The sequence below is a fragment of the Rattus norvegicus genome, chromosome 9 (genome assembly GCF_036323735.1).
Source record: "Rattus norvegicus strain BN/NHsdMcwi chromosome 9, GRCr8, whole genome shotgun sequence".
Classification (NCBI taxonomy): Eukaryota; Metazoa; Chordata; class Mammalia; order Rodentia; family Muridae; genus Rattus; species Rattus norvegicus.
Window position 1 is genome coordinate 83,482,085 of NC_086027.1, and position 25,270 is coordinate 83,507,354.

At 38.2% G+C, this 25,270-nt stretch overlaps 1 protein-coding gene across 15 annotated transcripts in view; it reads right to left on the minus strand.

The window, feature by feature from the left end:
• Usp37 (ubiquitin specific peptidase 37) overlaps positions 1–25,270 on the minus strand; it is a 99,883-nt gene that overhangs the window by 14,119 nt on the left and 60,494 nt on the right. For 8 of the 15 annotated variants that reach the window (XM_063266501.1, XM_008767307.4, XM_006245293.5 and 5 more), the window contains 12 exons: positions 22,082–22,179; positions 20,509–20,593; positions 19,009–19,167; positions 18,187–18,318; positions 17,922–18,045; positions 17,166–17,356; positions 14,363–14,480; positions 13,028–13,107; positions 8,041–8,205; positions 6,236–6,301; positions 2,596–2,737; positions 658–913 (listed from right to left, as the gene is read on the minus strand). In XM_063266501.1, the coding sequence (XP_063122571.1) occupies positions 658–913; positions 2,596–2,737; positions 6,236–6,301; positions 8,041–8,205; positions 13,028–13,107; positions 14,363–14,480; positions 17,166–17,356; positions 17,922–18,045; positions 18,187–18,318; positions 19,009–19,167; positions 20,509–20,593; positions 22,082–22,179 (1,616 nt within the window). The remainder of the gene's footprint in view (positions 1–657; positions 914–2,595; positions 2,738–6,235; positions 6,302–8,040; positions 8,206–13,027; positions 13,108–14,362; positions 14,481–17,165; positions 17,357–17,921; positions 18,046–18,186; positions 18,319–19,008; positions 19,168–20,508; positions 20,594–22,081; positions 22,180–25,270) is intronic. The other 7 variants (XM_063266503.1, XM_063266502.1, XM_006245296.4 and 4 more) reach the window with 3 other exon arrangements.

Genomic DNA, 25,270 nt, shown 5'->3' on the forward strand with positions numbered 1-25,270 from the left:
CTAACAATTTCATCTATATCAGGGTTTTTCAGCCTCAGTATCATTAATAATTTGCACGGGGTGCTGATAAGGCCTTTTGGGGACCGGGAAATGGAGAAGCGTGTATGCTACAAATTTTAGCAGGATCCCCAGACTCTATCAGGGATAGGAGATCTTTACTGAGTCACCTGACAGGAATTAAGATTCCTCTCATCTATGGATATAGAAATGCTCATGCCAGAAGCAGTTCATTACTCTCTACTGTGATAACCAAAAATGAAAGATACTGTCAAATATTCTAGGGCAGTGGAGAATGCCCTTGATTCAGGAGTACTGACCCACAGAATGGTTCTGAGAACAAAGAATGAATATGACCAAGTGATACTTATTGCACAGTGACTAACAAGAGCAGGGGAACACATTGCATTAAGAGGAAATAAAACCCCATCAGCCTTTTGGTTTTTGTCAACCTGAGTATACACTACTATTTTATTTACATATAAAGTAATTCGAAATCGAAGACACATTGACTCCACAAAATCTAGAAAATAATTTTGTGGTATCACTCTATGAATTCCATTCCCAAAAGTGAGGGCTTGGATTATTTAGAAACTCTTGTCAGTAAAGGCTCTGGAACAACGTATTTTGTGTAAAGATGCTTATCTTGATGAACCTTACCTGGCTCAGTGATTGCTTTGGGTTTCTCAATTTCCATAGCGTCTGGATTTTCAGGCATCTCTGGAATATCATCTTCTGCAAACCCAGTGTCCGGACTGCTGGTTGGCTTATCATCATCTTCAGGGCTGAGTACCGGCGAGGCTTCTCTCCTGCTTATCTCTAACACAGCTGCCAGCACCTCTTCCTCACTCATTCTGTCAAATCCTGAGTTCTCCAATTCGGACTTCCCAGGATCTAATCTGCACAATTTCAAATCCTATAGAAGAGAATTACTTTTACAAGAAGGCAAAGTGTCCATTAATATACCCAATGTCTACCAATACGAATGTTAATCAATATAGCTAATGTTCAACACTGAATCTAATATACCCTAGAGTTTAAAGTGGGAACTGGAAGGCTGGAAAGATGGCTGATCAGCCAGGAGTTCATACTGCTCTTGCAGAGGATCAAGTTTAGTTCTCAGTTCACAAGTCTGACCGTCTTCTGCTTTCAAGAGCAATCTTCCCACCCTAATACACACACACACACTTTAAAAATAAAGAGTGTGGAACTGAATTTGTTGTTCACACCCACAGCTTCATGTACACCAGGCAAGCACTTTACCAACTGAGCTTCAACTCCAAACCCAACAGTTTTGCTTGATTATGACAGGTGCAAAGTATACCCTTTATAGAAATTTGGAAGGTAAACACTGCTAAAATAAAGTTACTCCAAACAGTAAGTCAACTGGGTATGGTGGTGTATGTCTGTAATCCTAGCACTTAGGAGGCAGAGGCAAGAAAACTGCTGTAAGTTCTAGGCCAGCCTGGGCTATAACATGAAATTCTGTCTCAAAAAACAAAACAAAACAAACAAACAAAAACCCAACCAAAAAAACAAAACAAAACAAAACAAAAAACCCCAAAGACCCCAAAATCAAAAGATTAGTGAAAGATAATAAGTACTAGGTATTTTGGCCCAGATATATATGTAAACATTATGTTTACTACCCTGAATATTCTATTTTAAATGCTGGGTGGCCTTTTCTTTTTTTAAATTAAGTCAGAGTCAGATTATATAGCCCTGACTGGCCTGGAACTATTACATGAACCAGACTCACAGACATCCACTTGCTTCTGCCTTCTAAGTACTGGGACTAAAGGCATACATCACCTAGCAATATTGTCTAAAATAAGAAAAACAAAAGCTACACAAGCTTATATAAGTCATAAAATATATGGAGCAACTTTTATTCTAGGAGGATTCTCCTGCTCTTTCACAGTCAAGTCACAATCCTTCAGCTCTGCTGTAAGATGGGACAACATAGAACGTAAGTAGCTCCTGTAGTTCTACAGAATGAGGCCAACACCTGGAAAAGCTTACTTTTTGAGGATTGTAACAGACAACGCAGCCATGTTTTCACGATTCTAATTTAAAGATTACATTTTGTAGTTGCTCTTTTCATATAAAACATTATGATATTCTCCTCAAAACAACAGCTACCAAAATAAACAAAGAGATGAAACAGAATGTGGAAGTTGTTCTGAGAGTTGCTGATGTCACCTTGCCCTTTTGTGAGGAATTGGAGATTGAACCCAGAACCTGAAACATGCTAGCCAAGTACTTCAACACTGGCCAAATCCCCAGCAACATTAATTTCTTTAAAACAGACTACTATTTTTGGAGCTAGTGTCTTGTTACGCAGATCAGGCTGGCCTTGAAGCTGGAATTCTGCCTAATTCTCCTTTGTCTGGGATAAGCATGCACTATTATGCTCAGACAAAACTTGGTTTTTGTTTTTTTGTTGTATCTAGGAAAAGTACTCTTACATAGCCAGTGTCTGAAACAGGCATTATGTTTGAGATCTACTTTGTCAATTTCTTTAATTTGCTGAGGCATTTGTTTGGATAGCTAAACTAAACAGAACACTGTCAGATGTTTTGACAAATCATTACTTACTTTTTCCACATCTTCCTGGTACTGTTCATTGCCTGGCAAATCACAAAGTCTCTGACTGAGGGCCACAGAGCGTTTAAGTTCATCCTCACTGTCAGAATCAAGGCATGATGTCAAGGAGCTCTTGGATTTGAAGGTAAATTTCCTGTAATTATACATAAAAAAATGTCTGATAAACACTTGTCTTTTTTTGTTTGCTTGCTTTTGATGTATAAACACCAAAACAAAAAGCTTTTCCATTATAAAAAACTATTTAACAGAGAAAAATGACCAGTCAAAAAAGTATATGTATGTGTTACTTTGACACTCTCCTCAAGAGCCATAGCTTAAAAATGCTTATGCTACTGTGTATCACCTGCAAACTCTGTGCCCTTTTCTTTTAATGACCAATTCCAAATGTAGTTTGTTATCATCTTTATAAAGTATTCTACTGAGTCCATTAAGGTATAGCAACTAATCAGTACATTTCTTTTAGAGTCTCCCTACATAGCCTTGGCTGCCCTAGAACTCACATGGTATATAGACTAGGCTGGCCTCAAACTCACAAAGATCGCCTACCTATGCCTCTCAAGTGCGCAAGTGTGATTCAAGGCCTGCACCACCATATTTTTGACATAAGCACATGAGAGCTACTTTTTGATCTTTTATATTATGTTCTATGCACTTTTTTTTTTTTTCGGAGCTGGGGACCGAACCCAGGGCCTTGCGCTTGCTGGGCAAGTGCTCTACCACTGAGCTAAATCCCCAACCCCTGTTCTATGCACTTTTAAAATGACAGTAACAATCCACTTATTTTAGTATTTTGAGATGAGAATTCTCAACCTGTCTACCTCCTAGAATAGACATTCCTAAACCAGAAAACAATAAAAAAACTCCTGAGAAAAGCAGTTCTAAATCCTATATATTAGGACACGATATATGGTCAATACTGTAGCAAATTTGCAAGAAATGAGTTATGAAATAAGGGTGGATAATTACAAAGGGCAGGGACAGAAAGAACTAAGCCGTTTAACACAAAGACAAAGAGTACAATCTTCAACACAGCAAAGCCGGGCACTGCAGTGAGCATTGTTTTGGCAGCACTAGGGAGGCTGAGGCAATAGAACTGCATGTGAGACCAGCCTGGGTTCTACAGCGAGATTTTGTCTGAAAGTAAAAAACAACACCCCGTGTAGTATGACACTTGGAATGTGGGTTCACTTTTCCTTTGTAAAAAGATTCTGTAAATATAGGCATGTATGTCTACGTGTCAATATGCTCTAGGTCTGGGTGCACTTATTTGTGGAAATACTGGAGGAGTACTGGAGTACTGGAGGCCTCGAGAAGGACGTGCCAGACCCCTGAAGCTAGGTTGTAATCTGTTTGACACAGGTGCTGGGATCTGAACTCCAAGGCTCTGGGAAGAGCAGAAAGTACTTTTCACAACTGAGGTGGGGTGGCACATGCCTTTAATAGCGGCACTAAGGAGGCAGACATGCGAAGCTATGAGTTCCAGGCTAACCTGGTCTACAAAATGAGTTCCAGGACAGTTAGGGCTACACTGAGAAACTGTATCCAAACAGAACCCCCAAACCAAAAAACAAACAAACAAAAACCACAAAACAGAGAGGGGAGGGAGAAAAGCATTCATGTAGTTTAGAAAATTCCTTCCAATATGGTTAAAATTTTAAGAGATAAATGGTTAAAAAGGCAACCTTCGGTCTCATTAAAATTCATTTATGGGAGACAATATTGTTCAGTGATACCTGATAAGCTGTTACTACATCAAAGAAGGATTTCTTTGATGGAAGTTAAACTAATATTCTATAGTGAACAAAGTAAAAATCTGAAAACTACAATTAATTTAAATATGAAAATTGTAAAGACATAAGGCATGACACCAAGAAAAAAGGAGAGTGCAGTAAAAATCAAGAGCACAGCCTGGAAATGTAGAGAAGAGGCCAGTGGCTGGCATCAAAACTGAAGACTCCCAAGAGCCTCACAAAGGCAGGTCTTCAATATAACTTAGAATTTGCCAACTTAGGCCCCCACCAATGGTTCATAGTCTCATAGAGCCCAGGCTGTCTTCAATTCCTGAACCTTCTGCCTTTACCTCCCAGGTGCTGGGATTATAGATGTACGCTACCATAGCCAGCTCTAATTAGCTTTCTTAATTTATTTTTGACTCATGCTCATCAAGCAAACTTTGACATGCTTTTTATCAATACTTTGTTGAAGGGAAAGTGATACCTGAGATGTTTTTATCATGGTGAAATTTGACAAAGAACAGAAGAACCAATGTATAGTGTTTAGAATTCAGCTTTGTTTAAATTTGATTTGCATGATGGGTCTTATAGATACTATTCACCTTTATTAACCAACTTTCAAATTCTCATCCCAGTAAAACAGATGGCTATGCCAAGGTACAATATATCCAATGAAACCATCTGTTTCTTGCAACCACTGTGATCTGACACATAAAATACAGTCTATTAGTAACAACAATGTTTACAGACGGCAACTTGCCTATAACAGTGAAAACTGTTTGTACTGTAAATGAATCACTTACTTAAAAAAAGTTATTTTAAAGCTTATTTTTACTTTTTGTGCCTTGGTATTTTGCCTGTATATTTGTCTGTGTGAGGGTGTTGGATCCCCTGGAACTGGAGGTCCAGGCAGGTATGAGCTGCCATATGGGTGCTGGGAATTGAACCCTGGCCATTGGAAGAGCAGCCAGTGCTCACTAGCCTCCACTTGCTTACTTTCTAAGCAGGAAATGGTATTGTTCATTGTATCTGGAGAGCATAATGATACCAGTCCAGATTTCTACTCATGTTAATCATCTGGTTTTATTGTACTAAAAAATGGTAACAGGAGGGAAAATATCCTAAATGTCATTTTATGGTTACACAAATCCCAAACAAGCATTTAAAGAACAAAACGGTGTTTTTCCTAAAAACAAAAAACCAAAAAAACAACTTTGGGATATGAAATTTTTAGGGGAAAAAGGTCTAATCAAGAATTTTCAGTGAGGGCTGGAGAGATGGCTCAGTGGTTAAGAGCACTGACTGCTCTTCCAGAGGTCCTGAGTTCAAATCCCAGCAACCACATGGTGGCTCACAACCATCTGTAATGAGATCTGATGTCCTCTTCTGGTGTGTACTTATATATAATAAATATATAAATCTTAATAAAATAAAAAGAATTTCCAGTGAATTCTTAAAGGAAGTACAATTTGGTCTTTAAAAAATATAAAACACTTTAACAGTTGCATTCTAGTGCTTAGTTCCTGTTTCTGTTCAGAATTCTCCCTGTCAGCGTCAAAGAGAGGAGCTAACTACACGTGGGTTTCTGTCTGTGTCTACCTGTGAGGAAGGGTGCTTCAGACAGGAGTTATTTCATCCTTTTAAACCTTACACTCAGTTCTTCAGAGTTTTAGGATAAAAACATCACGTATTAACAAAGATATTTTAAGAAATTTAAAAACAAAATCTTGGGATGCTTTTTGATTGCTAAAATGTGTGCCCAGGTCTTATCTAAGCCAGACTCAAAGACATCCCCAAGCATGAGCAATGCTGAGCAACTGGCATGCAAAAGAAATGAAGAAAAGGGGGTGGGCCACACTAGAAAGACAAAATTTGTGTCCATAAGAAAAAGAACTCACTTTGAAGGTGCAGAAGGACTGGTGATGCAGGAATTCACCATTTGACAGGCTCTCAATGGTCTAGAACTATCAGAAAATTGGAGAATATATAATGTATACAATTGTATCATTAAAGGTAGATATTTAACTGGTAAAGTTAATTATTCTACACTACAAGTCTCTTCTGACCCCTCCTGAAAAGCAAACAATATTTTAAAATAATGCAAACCATACCACCTTGCTCTTCTTGCTCTAATTATCGAAATAAACAGCTTTGCAAATGAAGTCAAGTATAAAACACGAGAAGAACTTAGGGGAAAACCATCTTATTTACTTTTGAGCAATAAAATAATAGCTTTCAGTTTATTGAGATTTCCTAGATGGAGAGCATTGAATATACTACTACACTTAATAGTCAGAGCAGATTTTCCCACAGATAAGCTGAACATTCCAAGTTCTTAACACCACTAAAACTGCATTAAAATATAGTCAGCTTCCTTTCAGATCATTCATCACAAGATATGTAATATAGTCAGAGGGCCTAACAGCTCTACCAGCAGAGGGCGGTTTGCACTAAGTAAAAACATTCTCTTCAAATAAAAGCAGAAAGAAAACAAATTACAAACACTAAAGATTCTTTAGACACATGGTTTGCTAGTAGACTATTGAGGACTTCAGTATGTAAACTTACATGATGTAATTTATAAACCCAAGAGAAATATATCTTATAAAATTACATCAATTAATTTTGGGAAGTGCTCCATTTATTTTCTGTAATGTTAACTCTAGCCAAGAAACTGTCCTTCCTTGTTCTTTTTGGAAACAGAGTATTATGTAACTCAAGGTGGCCACAAACTTTCTACACAGCCTAAACTGGTCTTGAAGCATTCTTTCTGCTTTAGGCTGAAATTATAGGCATATGCTACAATACCCAGCAAGGTTTGGCCTTTTTAATTACCTCAGTGAAATCAAGGATTTGAAAAAAATTCTCAAAAATTATTTTCACTCTTACAGCTCTAGGACTTTATGATTCTCCCGAATTACTGATCAAGTATGAAAACTATCTACAGCATAGGGTTCCAAGTGGAGCACGCAGGCAGGAAAGCATCACATTCAGAAGTACTAAGGTCCAAACATGCATGAGGACAAAGACAAATCTCAAGCAGAGGGAACTTCTTTTTCTCGAAAACATTTCTGGGACTCTCTGAAGTTATTCATATTGGGCATAATTTACAACCAAAAATTTTTTTGGGGGGGGGAGGGGGCTATCGTGTAACATTTGATTCTCAAATTAGCATGTTCCAAAGAGCTGAGGCATTTATTAAGGACACTGATTCCCAAGCCCTATTCAGATCTACTGAAACAGAACTTGTAGACGGGGTTGGGGATTTAGCTCAGTGGTAGAGCGCTTGCCTAGCAAGCGCAAGGCCCCGAGTTCAGTCCCCAGCTCCGAAAAAAAAAAAAAAAAAAAAAAAGAACTTGTAGAGAAGAACACAGAAATAAATCACCACATTTTACATATATCATATATTCTCAAGAATACCACATGGCCTTTTTTTTTTTTTTTTGGTTTTGGTATTCTAAGAGTAGCAATACTCCCTCAAAAATATTACGAGAGGAATCTATTAAATTTGAAAAACTTTTGTGTAAGCATTTTTTCCCCCAATTACTTCTATCAGATAACATTTTAATATTAAAGCTACAAAATAATAAAGAATGAAAATCTCCTTTTGGGTTGATTTCTTTTCCTGAGGGTTGTTATCTAGTTTGGTTAATCTCTGGAATACTATATTTCAAAAGCAAAGGTAGAAAGCGTGGTCTCTTACATTGCCATATGTGCACTCCACCCAAGAGTAAAAGGTGGTTTTGTATTTTCAGTGCAGTGTGATGACAGGGTCAGGTATCTTGGAATGATGACTTGTTGTCCTATCTTGTTGTTAAGCGAGAGAGCCACATTGAAGCTGTATCGTTTCAAATGAAGAATGAGGACCCTGAAAAACAGAAGAGAATGACTCTACTAATTCATGTGGAACACAGATATCTTTCTTATGTAATCACTCTAATCATGACAAATTTTCACTTATAGAATGCATTTGGTCATGCTGGGTGTTGATGGCCAAGCCTTTACTCCTAGCATTTGGGAGGCAGAGGCAGGAACCTCTATAAACTCAAGGACAACCTGGTGTGCACTCAGCATTCCAGGTCAGCCATTGCTACATAAGCAGACCTGTCTCAAACAGCCTCCTACACACACACACACACACACACACACACACACACACACACACACACACACACACACACGGCCAAACTAAACATTTTAAGGAACATTTTCTAAATATTTGCCATGTTTGAAGGTGTTAGGATAGACACAAATAAAAATCGTGGATCCAGTGATTTAATGAAGTTTAGATCAACTATGTATGAAGGTCCTAGGAAAATCCCCCATCAATAAACACACAGTAGGCAAAAGAATTAAAATTTTAAATATGTCTATCAGTCTTTGGTTAACCTTATTTACTTGACTGTTACACATTTAAAATAACATATATGATTATATGGTTAAAATGTCTATTAGACATATTACATAGTAACCCTTATGCATAATGGTGACCAACACTATTTCAAGAAAGTTTTTTTTTTTTTTAAAGATTTATTTATTTATTATATATAAGTACACTGTAGCTGTCTTCAGATACACCAGAAGAGGGCATCGGATCTCTTTACAGATGGTTGTGAGCCACCATGTGGTTGCTAGGAATTGAACTCATGACCTCTGGAAGAGCAGTCGGGTGCTCTTAACCGCTGAGCCATCTCTCCAGCCCTCAAGAAAGTTTTTTGATAGGATCTTAACATATAGCCCTGGCTTGTCTAGAACTTCCAATGCAAACCAACTGGTTGTGAACTTACAACCCTTCTGACTCTCCCTCCTGAATGTTGAGATTATAGGGATATGGCATCACATCCAGACTTCACTCTATATTCCAGCCAGCTGTGGAATTTATTACATTCTTGGCTGGCTTTAAACTCATGGTAATTCTCCTGTCCTAGATTCCCACATGCTATGATTAAGACACCAGCCAATTCCCTAGTATTACAAGATTAGTTATTTTTATATATTCTGAAGATAGGATCTCATGTGGCCCAGGCTGGTTTCAAACTTGTTAGGTAGCTAAGGGCAATCCTAAACTTGCAGTCCTTCTAGTTCCAACTGCTAAGTGTTAAGAGACATGGGATTACAGGTGTGTTTCACTGTAAGGTTTTATACAGTGCCTGGGATTAAATTTAAGGTTTCCTCCATGCTAGGTAAGCAATCTCTAACTGGGCTAACTTTCTAGCCCTCAAGATTATTCTCTTATTTTACAATACTTATTTATCGTGTGTGTGTGTGTGTGTGTGTGTGTGTATGTGTGTGTGTGTGTGTGTGTGTGTGTGTGTGTGTGTTTGTGTGATACCATGGTGCCCATGTAGAACACCGGTATCTGTGAGTCTCTTCTTCCCTTCTAACACTGGGTCTTGGGGCAAGCACCTTGATCCTTTGAACCACTTTGCTGGCCCTATTTCTCTTATTTTAGAAGCACTTTCTCTAGAGAAAACTAAGGGGAAAAAAAACCCCCAAAAAACAAAAACTTCCCCACTAACAAAAGCATTAATATGCATTTGCATGGGCATCTAGTCTGAGTCTAAAAAGGCTTTTAGCTCTTTAGAAACACTTTTTTTTTTATTACCACTGCAAGGTAACTGTCATCTAATTTCATTTACCTTCTGCCTGATGTATTAAACATATTTCAAAGCCTGTAAGAATTTCGGTTTTTTTTGTTTTGTTTTGTATTTTTCTGAGTCAGGGTTTCTCTATGAGGCCATGACTATCCTAGAACTTACCCTGTAGTCCAAGGTGGCCTTGAACGCAGAGATCTGCCTGTTTCTGCCTCCAATTGCTAGGATTAAAGGTGTGTGCCTTCACTGCCTGGCATACTTCAAAATTTGAAACTCAAAATCTTATATTTAAACTCCATTTTGGGTAACTGTCTCCCCTTTAGAAAACTGTACCTATTCTTTCTGTACAGGCTGCTATCATAGAAGGCACAAACTAAACAATTTGCAAGTTGAAGTTGGTTACATTTTTCTTTATATGGGATAGGGCTCTAATTCTACAATTCAGAAGGCTGAAACAGAAGAACTGTGAGTTCAAGATCCATCTTAATGACTTATTGAGATCCTCCCTCAAGACAAAAACTTAGAAAGACTGTGGTATAGCTCATGTAGAACGCTTACCTCCAGTGCATAACACCCTGTGCTAGATCTCCAGTACACCCTTCCCCACAAAAGCTAGAATTCATGACCTCCTAATTTACAGTGTAAAAAGATATACAGTTGTTAGAGCCTAAAACTGATGCCAAACTCTAGAATATTTAACTAAAACTTCAAAGGACCAGAATAAAAGCAACATGAAAGAATAGAATCATCCAAACCACTGGTCTAGGAAGATGAGACAGAGTAAAAGTCACCAAGACATCAGACCTTTCCATAATGAAGGCTGGGGAGGCAGCACAAGGCAGAGTGCTTAGCCAGTGAGAGGCCTGGATTCAATTCCAACAACAGAAAGATAAAACAGGTAACTAGACCTAGTCATGCATGGCTGCAATTCCAGCACTGACAAAGACAGGAGGATTGCTGCAAACTGAAGACCAGTCTGGGAAACACAGTCTGGGCAACAGAGTAAGATTAAAAACCAAACCAAGGCCTAGACCCAGAGCTGCCCATCCTGCCTTACCCCCCAACCCTCCAACCCATAAAAGTAGACCGTGGTTTGGAAGGCTGATAATTAGTATTTAAGATTCAGAGGCATCTATTTCATATAATAAGTTTAGAACAAATTAACACAATTCAAGTATAGTATTGGGGACAAAGAGATTTCTTTTTCTTAGTCCTCCCCCAACCACAGGGTTTCACTGTGTAGTCCTGGCTGTCCTGGAACTCGATCTGTAGACCAGGCTGGCCTCAGAGTCACAGAGACCCACCTGTTCCTGCCTCCTGAGTGCTGGGATTAAAGACGTACACCACCACTGCTTGGTTAATTTGACTTTTAATTTAATGTGCATGGATGTTTTCCCTGCATGTTATGTCTCTGTATCACCTGTGTGCCTGGTGCCAGAGGAGTCAGAAAGGGGAATCAGATTCCCTGATAATGGAGCTACAGGCAGTTTTAAGCCACCATGTGGGTTGGGTTGGTGGCCATTCCAGTATTTAGAGGCAGGCAGATCTCTGTTAAAGAGTCCAGCCTGGTCTACAGGACAGAACTTCAGGTCTTCCAGGACAACAAGGGAAGCATAGAGAGATCCTATATATATAAAAAAACAAAACAAAACCAAAACAAAACCAAAACAAAACAAAAAAATAAGGAATGCACGTGGGTGCTGGGAATTGAACCCAAACCGTCTGGAAGAGCAGCAGTGCTCTAACTGCTGAGCCATCTCTCCAGCACCACCTCAGTAATTCCAACTGCATACAGTTAGTGACAGGAGTAACCAATGCTTTGTCTTCAAATTTCTTTTTTCTTTCTTATTGCCTCATAACATTCACAGACAGTCTCTTGAATTTTGAAAAAAAAATAAAAAAACCCACTGCAACTTACACAGTAATTTCTCAGAAAACTTATTTTTGAGAAAGGAATGCACGATAGAATGTAAAAGAACTTTCCCCTGAGGCCCAGAGTTCCAGAAACTACATTTACAGAAAATTGAAGATAATAAAAGAAAGTAAAGCTTTCTGGTATCGACAGAACACCACATAAATATTTAATGCTAATAACCATCTTGTTTGTAGCAGAGATCTAATCTTAGAAAGCTTTAAAAGGTATCTTATAATCACATCATAATTTCTACAACTAGCTTATGTTCACATAATAGTAACATAATAGAAATTAGTTTCATTCAAGGCAGAAAATTAATCTTATAAAATCCTTTGAAAAAGAAATAGGAAAAATGAAGTAAGCTGCTCCCCCTATGTATATATGTGTGTGTGTGTGTGTGTGTGTGTGTGTGTGTATTATATATATGTTTGTAGCAGATTTTACCTGATTCATAAAAGAGAGATACAACTGACAAAACTGACATCTCCAACCTAAAAATTCAAAATCACATATACGACAAATCTGAAACTTTTATTGGAACTTACATAATGAAAAATTCCATGCCTACTTTATGTGACAAGATATAGGTTAAAAAAACAGGGACATTAAAATGTACACATCCCAACCCTGAGATTTCATTACATATAAGCAAATATTACAAAATATAAGACACTCTTGGCTCAAGCATTTCAGAAGGGATACTCAAACTATCTAACTTACAATATTACTGAGAGAAAATTCTAGAGCTAGTGTTACTAAATGCATTCTCTTTTTGCCATCTTCATGAGACTCAAAAACCACTTTATCCACAGCATTCCAAATTTTCTTTTAAATTTTAGTTTTTTATGTGTATAGGCATTTTGCCTGCATGTATGTCTGGGTTTTCAATCCCTTGGAACTGAATCTGGATGGCTGAGAGCTACAACATGGGTTCTAGGCAAAAAGCCCAGGCCCTCTGCAAGAGTAGTTGATGCATCCCCATTACTGAGCTGTCTCTCTAGCCCCTCCTCTTTTTCTAGGTAAGTTTTTCTGACATTTAATTCATAATGTTAAGCGTCACTCAAATATGTTTGCTTGCTTATTGGGTTTAGGGATCAAATCTAAGCCCTTGTACAGATGAGGCAAACACTGTCTCTCCACTGGTTTAGGAGCATATACCTTTAAAAGGCAATCAGATTTACCTGGGCAGCCTGATAAATTTGTGCCTGACAAGAGCACATTTTCCACCACACTTTTCACAGGAGTATTCAAGTTCTTCTGCCTATAAAAAGATGAGAGAAAATAAGGGTGATGTTGAATTGGCACTAACCCACTAAATACAAATAATCTTTAGTCTCACTATTTCAGCGGAATGACAACTATCAACCTGTTTAAATGCTGTCTTGAGCCACAGAATTACTAAAATAATACCTAATCTTTCAAATAGTTATTTATGATATCATGTCTTCTATTTTCAGAATTCCTAATTCCTTCTTCACCAAAGAAGCATCTAAATTTATGATAGTAACTAGACTCTAATGAAGCAGACCTCAATTTTTCCCCATGGACACACAAGAACCGCTGCCAAGAGTAAATCCAGACTTTAACAGTTGGCTATAGCAGAGATAAGATCACCTTCAGGTTAGGCAGAGTTCCTGGTCTGTTAGGTGTAACTCTACCTCTTTCTAACAATGGACCTCAATCTTCTGGTGACAGCCCACTAAGAACAACTGCTCTAAAAGGACCAAAGTTTGGATATCATTACCTAGAGAAAACTGAAACAAGAAATCCTTAAAAAGGGGAGATACAGATACACAGAAAAACCTTCAGTGTGTGATAATAACAGGAAGAGTGGAGAGAACGTGTAGAACTGCAGAGACAGAGTAACTATCTTTTGAAGAAGTTGAACAGTCAGGACTTAAAGGACAGAATTTTTACTAAGCTAGAGGAAGGAAATCCTGCCAATTTGCTGTAACAATGCAAAGACCATCAATATAGATAAAGCTAATTCCTACCAGTTCTACGCTGTGACAGAAAAAGCCTGACTACACCCCAGAAAACAACTCCCCACCACAGGTGCACACACACACACTCTCATCTACAGCTCTGAGTAAACCTGATTCTTCCTTGTTCCTACTAGGTCACACAAACTAAGAAAAAAGAATCTTCATATTCCTTGGCTCACAACAACTCATACAGCATCGTGAAGTTTAATTCACGTTGCCAGGTTGTAGCAAGGGCCGTTCGAATGCTTCATATGCATACTTATGCACAAACAAAAAGCAGCCGCTAAGGTTGTCTAAACAATTACCAGCCACCTAGACATGAAAAGATATTTAAGAGAAGATACTTACTCTTCTTTAAGAGCTGTAATCAAGTCTATTCAAAATTTATATATAAATAGCATTTATAAATTCTTTCATTAGTTTTTCCTAAAAATTTAGTCAAAACTCTAATGTCTTGACAAAGCCTCAACCTCAAATACAATTATCTATAAAATACAAAACTGAGTTATATGAATATTTCAAAGATATTACCCTAAAGAAAAGATCAAGAGAATCTTGAATTGAACGAGGAGGGAGTGGTTTTTTCCTCCGAGGAAGGTCAATGGAGAGATCATTAAACTGTTCTCTTTTGGGAATAGTTTCTCCACATCTGTAAGGATGAGAGGAGATTTAGTGTAGAATTGGAAATATACAAACACAAATATTCTTGATACCTTCTTCCCCTACAGAGCTTATGGTCCAACATACACAAGTAGCAAAATACGATCTTTATAACTTTCAGTCGGAAGCGTATCTCTCTGATTTCTACTAAGATGTCTTCTGCTGCTATCTCTAGATTTAAAGGGATCGTGGGATTTGCCTATATACATATTATCTCCTGTAAAAAAATAATTCAAGGGTAAGGTTAGTAGTCTTGATTATATTAGCAAAATTTCTGTACTCAGATAAAGTCTTATCATCCAGAGAAGTAACAGCTCATAGTCATCATGAAGTCTAAACACTCAAAGGACATAGAAAGGCAAAGATCACCTTAGAACCCCGCCTGTGAGAGGCACTCAGTAAGTATTTATTGAATGGAAAGCATATTCTTTTTTTTTTTTTTAAAGATTTATTTATTTATTATATGTAAGTACACTGTAGCTATCTTCAGATACACCAGAGGAGGGCATCAGATCTCTTTACAGATGGTTGTGAGCCACCATGTGGTTGCTGGGAATTGAACTCAGGACCTCTGGAAGAGCAGTCAGTGCTCTTAACCACTGAGTCATCTCTCCAGCCACCAGAAAACATATTCTTGTGACTCTGGTTTTTAATTGTGGCAGAAAGTTACTGTGGCCCCAAATTGAATAATGTTAAAAAGTACCAAAAAGACAAATGAAGAGCATTGAACTAAAATTACCTTAAAAAAACAGGAGACTGAGACAGGCCTATTTCTGTGAATTTGAGGTCAGCCTGGTCTTGAACTGAGTTCTAGGACAGCCAGGGTACACAGAGAAACCCTGTCTTGAAAAACAACAACAAAGCTAGAGAGATGGCTCGGTGGTTAAGAGGACTGAATGCTCTTCCAGAGGTCCTGAGTTCAATTCCCAGCAACCACATGGTGGCTCACAACCATCTGTAATGGGATCTGATGCCCTCTCTGGTGTGTCTGTAGACAGCGACAGTGTACTCAAATACATAAAAATAAATAAATCTTTTTTTTTTCTTTTTTTCGGAGCTGGGGACCGAACCCAGGGCCTCACTCTACCACTGAGCTAAATCCCCAACCCCAATAAATCTTTTTTTAAAAAAAGAAAAACAACAACACCACAAGAAACAAAAAGTTTTCTTCTGAGGGCTGAAGAGTGGGCCTAGTTTTCAGGTTTCATTACCAGCAAGAACCCATACTACTGCTTACAATCAGTCATCCATAATTCGAGTTCTTTTGACCTCTGCCTATATATACATGCAGGCAAACCACTCAGATATATAAAATAAAAACACTTAATTTAAAACCAAAGAACAAAAAACTGTTTCCAGCCAAGTCTAGTGGATCACACCTTTTATATTTTGAGTCTGAAAAGTTTGAGGCTAACCTGAGCAACACAGCAACATCCTGCCTTTAAAAAAAAAAAAAAAAAGAAAAGAAAAAGAAAAAGAAAAAAATCAGCCAGGTGTGGTGATTAATCCCACCACTCTGGAGGCAGAGGCAGACAAATATCTGTGAATTTTTTTTTTTTTTTTTTTTGGTTCTTTTTTTCGGAGCTGGGGACCGAACCCAGGGCCTTAGCTTCCTAGGCAAGCGCTCTACCACTGAGCTAAATCCCCAACCCAATATCTGTGAATTTGAGGCCAGCTTGGTCCACGGAGCTATTTCCAGGACACTGAAGGCGACACAAAGAAACCCTGTCTCAAGCCTTAACTCACACCTCCTAATCACCCAAAAAAGAAGAGGAGGAGGAAGAGGAAGAAGAGTAAAGCAAACTCTAGGCCAGCCAGCCAAACATAGATAATTTTAAAACAGAAATAAATGAAAAGCAATCCACCAATCAATTAACCATTAACTATTGAGTTAAAACAAAAGTGTATCGCAGCTGGTTATGTGTGCATTCCTTTAATCTCAACACTTAGAAACAGAGGCAAGCAGATCTTGAGTTCAAGGCCAGCCTGATCTACATGGTAAAACACTGTCTCTCTCATAAAACTAACAACAAAAAGTGTTTCAAAAACTATTTCAATTATTGTTACAGACTAAGGAACCAGAAAGATGGGTCAATGGGTAATAAAGCTTGCTTCAAAAATGCCTAGTAACCAGGGCAGAAAAGATAGCTGGGCCATTAAGAGAACTGGCTGCTGCTCTTCCAGAGGACCTGAGCTCAGTTTCCATCACCCAAATGACAGCTCCTAACTGTTTTTAACTCCAGTTCCAGGCATCCTCAGACAGATTATACATTCAGGCAGAACACCAATGTACACAAAATAAAAATAAGTAGAATTAAAAAAAAAAAGAACCCTACTGGATGTGGTGAAATCTGAGTTACAGGCCAGTCTGAAAGGTGTGATAAATCATATCAGACAGCACTTGGAGGCCAAGACAGGACAGTGCCAAGTTCTAGACCAACTTGGGCTACACGGTTAATGTTTGTTTCAAAATCTAAACCCAAAAGAATGAAAGGCTGGGGGAAAAAAAGCAAAAACAAAACAAAACAAAAAAAAAGTTTTGGTAGAATTTATGGGTTTGTATTTTCCCCCATGAAAAAGAAAGGAAAATAAGTTTTAGTTGTGACAAGGAATATTTTTGTCACTTGCCATAAAGGACTAAGGAAGGGGGAAAGTTTGCTTAGAGATTACGTACGCTTTACAGATAATGGAGTGCTGAACCTCAAATTCCAAGTTTGTAATAACAGGGCAAGTGAACACTTTGGTAGCTGATGTATCTGGTGAATTTTCTTCTCCAAGGACAGGTTCTGTCTTCCAAGTTTTATTCAGTTTTTCCATATCTTCCTTCAGCTGATCTAAGCACTGACTTAAAAATTCATGAGCATCCTAAGAAAGTGATAATATCTGCCATCAGAGCAAAGCAAAACCGTGACTTACACAACTGTGATTTATAAAACACCTGAACAAGGCCAGTCTTGTTCTGATAAGGATTTGGAATACTTCTATCTTTTGAATAAACATAAGTGAAGAGTGTTGGAGATTTAGCTCAGTAGAAGAGCACTTGCCCAGCATGTTTGAATCCTAGGGTTCAAACCCCAGCAACTGACTTAAAAATTCATGAGCATCATAAGAAAATGACTCAACTCTCCCTACAGCTGGGAGGGGGAGGCAGGAGGACCAGCATTTCAATTATTCTTGGCTATAAATGTATAAGTCTATCATGTTTAAGACTGGCCTGGGTTATGTGAGATACTGTTTCAGAGACCAATCAAACCAACCAACCAACCAACCAAAAAGAATAAAATGCATATAAGAATCATATTGAAAGTTACTGTAACTCCTTAGGTTTTACCATCCAAGGTGACCACATTACACAAATAATAATTTAAAAACTAAATGAAAAGCTAATTTCAATTTTGTGTATCTAAAACATTTAAAATTAAATACTCACATTTTGGACATAGCCAGAGAATCTCTCTGCAGTAGCTGAAATAGCATTTTTAACCTTCTTAAGTAGTTCTTTTTTGGTCTCTGAATTAGAAATATCTTTTTTAATAAGCAGGTTTGCAAAGCGTCTGATAAATAAGAGACAAGATTAGCATATTTTAAAAATATTCAGTGGCATATTACTAACAACACATCAAAACATAACTGCCCCAAATCCTAATATTAAAAAAAAAAATCAATGAAGTTATTCAGTAAATATGTAACATTACCTGATAAGTGCATTGAGTGGAATTTTCTTCCATGGGATACTTTGTTTAAGTAAATCATTTGCAAATGACTGGAGTGAAAACAGAGATTGTAAGATAGCATTCATATAGCATGTATTTCCCAAATTGGAGAATCTGGAAAGGAAAGAAGTGTTTGAAGTATGTTCAGCAAGCATAAAGGTTTCTCCATTTTGCATCAAGGCTTATTAAAACTACATACAATTGGACTGTTTCTGATACAGTATGGAAAACGTGGGGAACAGGGAAGCATGCATTTCTAAGAACACAAGTGTCATGCTGCTTACCTATAATCCTAGCAGCTTTTCGAAAGCACCTGGGTTTAGCTTGAGTACTCACTATTATTTTTTTTTTTGTTCTTTTTTTTTTTTTTTTTTTTTTCGGAGCTGGGGACCGAACCCAGGGCCTTGCGCTTCCTAGGTAAGCGCTCTACCACTGAGCTAAATCCCCAGCCCCTGTACTCACTATTATTGATTACCATACTATGATCTCATCTTTGTGTTGAGAAATGTATATAAAATGATGAAAGTAACTCAACAGTAGGCCAAAATATACAGAGTTGGAGAATAGTCAGTTTCCTTTAAGACGTTATTAGAGAGATGACAGACAGAGAAACACATTTTCAAGGGCTGAAAACTGGAGACTAGATAATGGATTTATTGTTTATAGCCACGATAAATCTTTTGATAAGTGACCTAATTTCTAAATATTTTACAACTATAATATGAATTCTTTCTTATGTTGCTATCCACAACAAATGGAGAATAACTCAATTGAATTACTTTGTAAGAAAGAAAGTTTACCAACCCCTGCAGCTGCTGTTGGTGAGAGGAAAGGGGCGCTCTAGGTTTGTTCCAGCCTGTGTAATCCTGGTTACACCTCAGTTTTTTAACAGATAGGGGAGTTGGCTGAGGAAGGAACCCCAAGCTTCTTTTGGCAGAAGGAGTCTGGTTTGAAATATTACACCTAAAAACAAAAAAACAAAAAAAACCAAAACCAAAACAAAAAAAAAAAAGGAAAATAAAAATATTCATTACTATCCTTTCCCTCTAGCAGAGTCAGAGAAATCAATGTCTAAGGGAAAAAAGTGTCAAACTTTAGAAAAATACTAGTAACATTGGGCACTTATGACAAAAATTCTAAGTTTAGACAGAAAACTTAAGACAAGAGCCTTGTGCACGTGCCTTACATTCATTCGGTAACTGTTAATAAAGACAAACAAAAACAAAACATGAAGCTTAAGTTGTTTCCTATTTACCCTATAAATTGCATGATCCAAGCTAATGGCTTGAGAAAAACCAGTTTCCCTTTCCAGTTCTCTTCCATGCACTTTGTAATGTCACGACAGTTTACCTAGTCTTGGACAAATTCAGGCAGTATATCTTCACTACTTCAAATCATACCAGAGAAAATATTTAATTTTTAAAAGAAAGATGTTAAAAGTTTGTGCTTGGAGACAGAAATATTAGGGGTATTTAAAATTCTCCTATATATTTTGATTGTTTTCCAAAAAGGTTAAAGCAATTTTTATTTACTTGAATGGTAAGATTTGTCTCCTCACATTTCTCTTATCTATTATTACAAGTTTTAATCTTTACCAGTAGGCAGCAGGTGACTTTGTTGCTATTTTGACTTGCATTCCTAATAACACCTGAAGTCGAACCATTTTTCATAATGTTTCTCTAAATGGTGTGTCTATATTTTTTCCCCCAGGATGTCACTAAACATCCCTGCCTAGCCTTTTTATGTAGACCAGGTTGGCCTTGGACTCATTGAAATTGACCTGCCTCTGTATACAGGGCACTTAGATTGCAGAAATGTATCATCATGCTGGACAAATATAACATTCTTTGTCTATATCCCTGGGTTATAATTACTCTATTACTAACATCTAACTATTTCTTTTGCTGCAAATGTCAACCTGCTTTCTTTTTAAAGCACTATTTTACTCATGTGTGTCTTTTTGTTTGGTTTTGTTGTTCTTTGGGATAGGGTTTCTTTGTGTAGTCCTAGTTGTCCTGACAGAAAATGCAATGGTTAAAGACTATTGTAACATCAGTCAACATGAGTAGCATCAGTATAAATCTTTCCAGATCTTAATTTATCATTTTTGGACACATTTCAAAATAGATAAAACTAAAATATACATTTCTTGAGTACTTTCTACCTAAAGTGTCATGAATTGACTCTGCTATGCTTAAACTACATTAGCTAAGAGTATAAAGAACAGCCTGTTTCACCACTCAAGATTCTGAAGAGGGAGAGCCCTTCAACTTCTATGCTCTGCATTCTGTAACTGATGCATACCTGTCCAGGTTAGTGCCACCAGAAGAGTAGTCCTTTGATCCAGTTCTGCTCCCATAAAATGAGGATGACTGCAAAGGTAAAAGCCCTACAACACATGAACAAACACTTAATGCCTAATTCAACCACAAGTGTATCTAATAAGATTACACAATTTATATTTAACTCTATTCTTAATACATGCCAATCCCAGAGATCAATACTGTGAAGAAAGTTACAATAGCAAAGCAGTGTTCCTCTGCCTCAAAGCTATTCAAGGTCCTTTTCTAGCTTCTAATCCCTTTCCTTCTTTTTCCTTTGAGTTTCGTATGTGCATAAACTGAAATCATTTGACCCCCCCCTCCCTGTTCTTACTTTCTCACCTTTACTGCCAACACCCCCTTTTCCCCAGGAGGTGCCCTCCTATCCTGTGTCTTCTGTGTGGGGCCTACTGATTGGTCTCCACAACTTAGCTTTTTATTACTTATAAAGCAGAAGTTCTTTTTTTGTTTTGTTTTTTTTTCCAGACAGGGTTTTTCTGTGTAGCTCTGGCTGTCCTAGAACTCAAGAGATCTGCCTATCTTTGCCTCCTGACTGCTGGGATTAAATGACTGCACCACCACTGCCCAGCCAAGCAGAAATTCTTAAGACTTCCTCATTTGCTTCAGCAATTCCTCAGGACCATAGGTAAATAACTCAATTACTGATAGTAAATTATAAGTTTATTTAAAAAAATTAACATACATATAATTTTATCATTTATTAAAGATAACAGCAATTTGTATACTAATGAGATGGTTTATGTATTTACTACTTATGTTTGCTAATTGCTGGTTGATTATAAGCACTTTAAACAAACATGTGCTAATAATATGGTGTAAGTTTCAGTATTTCAGAAAAAAGGCTTATACTGGTATACTTCTCCTGTAGGAATCCCAATGATAAGGAGCAACACTGATCAGCCTTAATTCAACTGTAAGTCTCTGATCAGTCTATGTCCTGGCACTTTAACACTAAAATTCTACACACTGAAATAAGAGGAAAAAGTAAAATCTGGAATTTTTTTGGGTGGGGTGGGGGAGACAGTGATGGAATTAAAGGTATGAGTTAGCATACCACTTACTGCTGTTTTTTTTTGAGAGACAGTTTCATATATCCTCAGCTAGTGTTAAACTCACTTTGTAGCTGAGGCTAGCCTCTGAACTCTTGGTTCCCCAGCTTCTACCTTCTGAGTGCTGAGCTTATAGGTGTCTAACATTATGACTGGATAACAGTCCTTATTGATTTACATTCAGAGTGTGCGTGTGTGTTTGTAAGCACACAACACAGCACATATGTGGAAGTCAGAGGATAACTTTCCAAAGTCAGTTTTCTCCTCCCACCATGTGGTTACTGAGATTAAATTTTTCAGGCTTAGTGGAAAGTATTCTAACTCATTGATATATCTTGTCAGCCTTCTTTAAAATACTCTTGTCAGTTATTGGTATAAGTTAGTGCCTAATAATACTATTCATGAACAATGTATAAGAAATGTGCTAGTTTAATATAATCTATCATATAAATAAAAATGAGATCATAATTAAAGACCAAAACTTACCCGGTGTTCGATTTTCTTCTGCTTGTTTCAAACTCAGCTGCTTTTCTCTACTGCTGCTTAAGTATTTTCTTGAAGGGTCTGTCATAGCTTTGTTGTTCCTACAGTTAACAATTCTAAAATCAATATTGGGGCTGTATAAAGATATTCTTAATTCTCAGTGAACTAAGAACTATGAATAACATTTCATTAAGTCAAGAACCAATATAAACTATGACTCTAGCAAGTTAAGCAAAAATAAAGGAATATTTTAATATAATTAAAGGAGGCAAGATACAGATTTTTCTTGGCTAAAAGGAAGATCAGGGGACTGGCCAGACAGCTCATCAAATGAAAAGCTTGCCACAAAAGCCTGATGACCTAAGTATGATCCTAGGATCCCACAGAGAAGGTAAAGAACCAACTCCTGCAAGTTGTTCTCCACATGTAACACATGATATGTGCATATGCAAAGTAATAAAATTTAAAACTATCCGAGACAAGAACAATTAAAGATGTCAACTATCTAGTATTGATGCTTTGTAGTTTTAAAAAATAAACGTTTAAAAAATGTTATGTCACATATAATTTGAAATGCTACTTAGAAAATATCAACATTTCAACTTGTAGTGTTTAGTAAGTTTAAGTGCATGAATACAAAGTTAAGACTTTCTTCTTTGAGATAGGGCCTCTCTATGTAGTCCTGGCTGTCCCTGAACTGGTTCTGTAGACCAGGCTGGCCTTCAATTCACAGATCCACCTGCCTCGATTATAGGGATAAACCACCACATCCGGCTTAAGATTCCTTTAATTCCAACCTGTAGGAGGCAGAGGCAGGTGGATGTCTGTGAGTTTAAGGCTAGCCTGGTATACAAAGAAAGTTCCAGGAGAGCTATAGCTAGCTACACACAAAGAAACTCTGTACTGAAATACAAAACAAAACAACAAAGGCGTGTGCCATCACACCAGACTGAAAGTTAGGAATTTTAAACCTCAATTCTTCCCTATAATTTCCAAGTATCTGAAAGAAGTGTCTACATAAATAAAATCTCCAAGTTTTGATTGAAATTTCTAATTTAGGAGAATTGTCATAAATTAAGGTTGTAACAGATAAGGCTGTTGCTCTGCCCATATTCACTCCGACTCCATTTTTGTGTCTCTATATCACATCTTCAGCCTACAGCCTGTCACTATGAAATACAGCTAATCCTTGCACTCAGGAGGTGGAGGCAAGAAGGTCAGGAGTTCAAGACAGTCTGAGGTCCACAGTAAGTTTGAGACCAGCTTGGGCTACGTAAGATCCTTGTGTCTTGAATTTGCCCTTATAATTAATTTTCTTTTCCTGAAAGAACAAAACAGAAGTATTTGTGAGTGCTGATCCTAAGCCCAAAATGTATTTCAGATTTCTAATTCCTTTGAATTCAGCTGCTGCTATATGAATAAGTACAGGCTTGCTTTCCAGATGGTGGAAGACACATGGTCTAATTACTCCAGCTGATAGCAGCTCCAGGGTCAGCCATGAGTAAATAAGGCTATTCAAAACTTCCCAAGTCACTTACTGACCACAGATTCATGGGAAACATCAAAGGGTCTACATGTAACTTGTTAAGTCAAGTTCAAGTAAGCTGAAGTGACTATAATTTATAAGCAATGCCTTTTGTTGTTGGTTTGTTTGTTTTTTGAAACGGGCTCTTTTTACACAGCCCTGCTGTCCTAGTACTCACTATGTAGACTATGTGGCCTTGAATACAGAGCTCCACCTGGCTTTGTCTTTTGAATACGAGGATTCAAGGATTAACAATGTGCACTACCACGCCTGGGCAACAATACTTTTTAGGCTATAATTTAAAGACACTACGTGGAACAACATGTTATACAGTAATAGGTAACTGATACAAGGGATATGAGGTAAAATGTAGCCATGAAGATTACAACACTGACTTGCTGCTACTATGAGTATTGATCTGTTAAAGAGAGAAGATGGCATGCTCAGTTAAGACCATTGTGTTGAGTCATTGGCCTAGAGGAATAAAATCCTAAAGGTACCTTAGGATTTTAGAACATCATCATCCTGTCTGCAACAAAAAGTTCTAAGTTATCTGTGAGGTAAGGTATGTTACTCTTTCAGACTACTAGGCCCTCCAAGAGAATGAGCACTATAATGACAAGTGATTACTAGTCATTAAGGGATTATGTTAACAGAGGCATCAAGAACTGGTGCTACTGCACTAAAGTTCTAAGATCAAAGGGGCACAGAAGCAACCTACCACACCTGGAATTAAACATACTGAGATTGGGCCGATGACTTCCTATGACCAATGGAAAGAGTGATAATAAACCTAGACCTGATCTGGACACTAGTACAATATGAAAATCAACTACAACCTGAGAAAAGGATTATGTTGAAAGATAAGGGTGAGGAGATGAGTAGTAAGGAACATAGCTCACGACTGGCTCTGTGTGGACAGAGTCACAGACTACTTACTAGCTTTCAGCAAAGGATTTAGATGCATGATTAGGTGTTAAAAGATTAGGAAGAAATGATATACAGAGGAAATATATGGAGACGTGTGTATAAAAGATACCCTGGACCCGCGGATCCCGGCCCACAGCAGCTCTCTGCTCCCAAACCCCGTGGGAGAGAGACCTCACCGCCTGATCAGGTGGGCACTCCTGAGGCTGCAGAGTGGAGGAGACCACCAACACTGCCCACCCCTGCCCACGTCCCTGGCCCAAGAGGCAGCTGCGTAAGGCCTCTGGGTTCCCGTAGGGGAGGGCCCAGGAGCGGCAGGACCCCTGCGCCTGAGACACCCCCGGAACCAGAAGGAAACAGACCGGATAAACAGTTTCTGCACCCAGATCCCGTGGGAGGGAGAGCTGAACATTCAGAGAGGCAGACACGCCTGGAAGACCAGGGGAGGCTGCACTCTGTGCACGTCCAGACGCCAGAGGAGAACACCAGGCGTCATCTGGAGCCCTGGTGTGCGGAGGCTCCCGGAAAGAGCGGCGCAGATCTTCCCGGTTGCTGCCACAGCGGAGAGGACCCCACGAGCAGTACCCTACGAGCAAACTTGAGCCTTGGATCCACAGGTGGGACCAACTTTTCCCCTGCAGGAAACCTGCCTGGTGAACTCAAGACACAGGCCCACAGGAACAGCTGAAGACCTGTAGAGAGGAAAAACTACACGCCCGAAAGCAGAACACTCTGTCCCC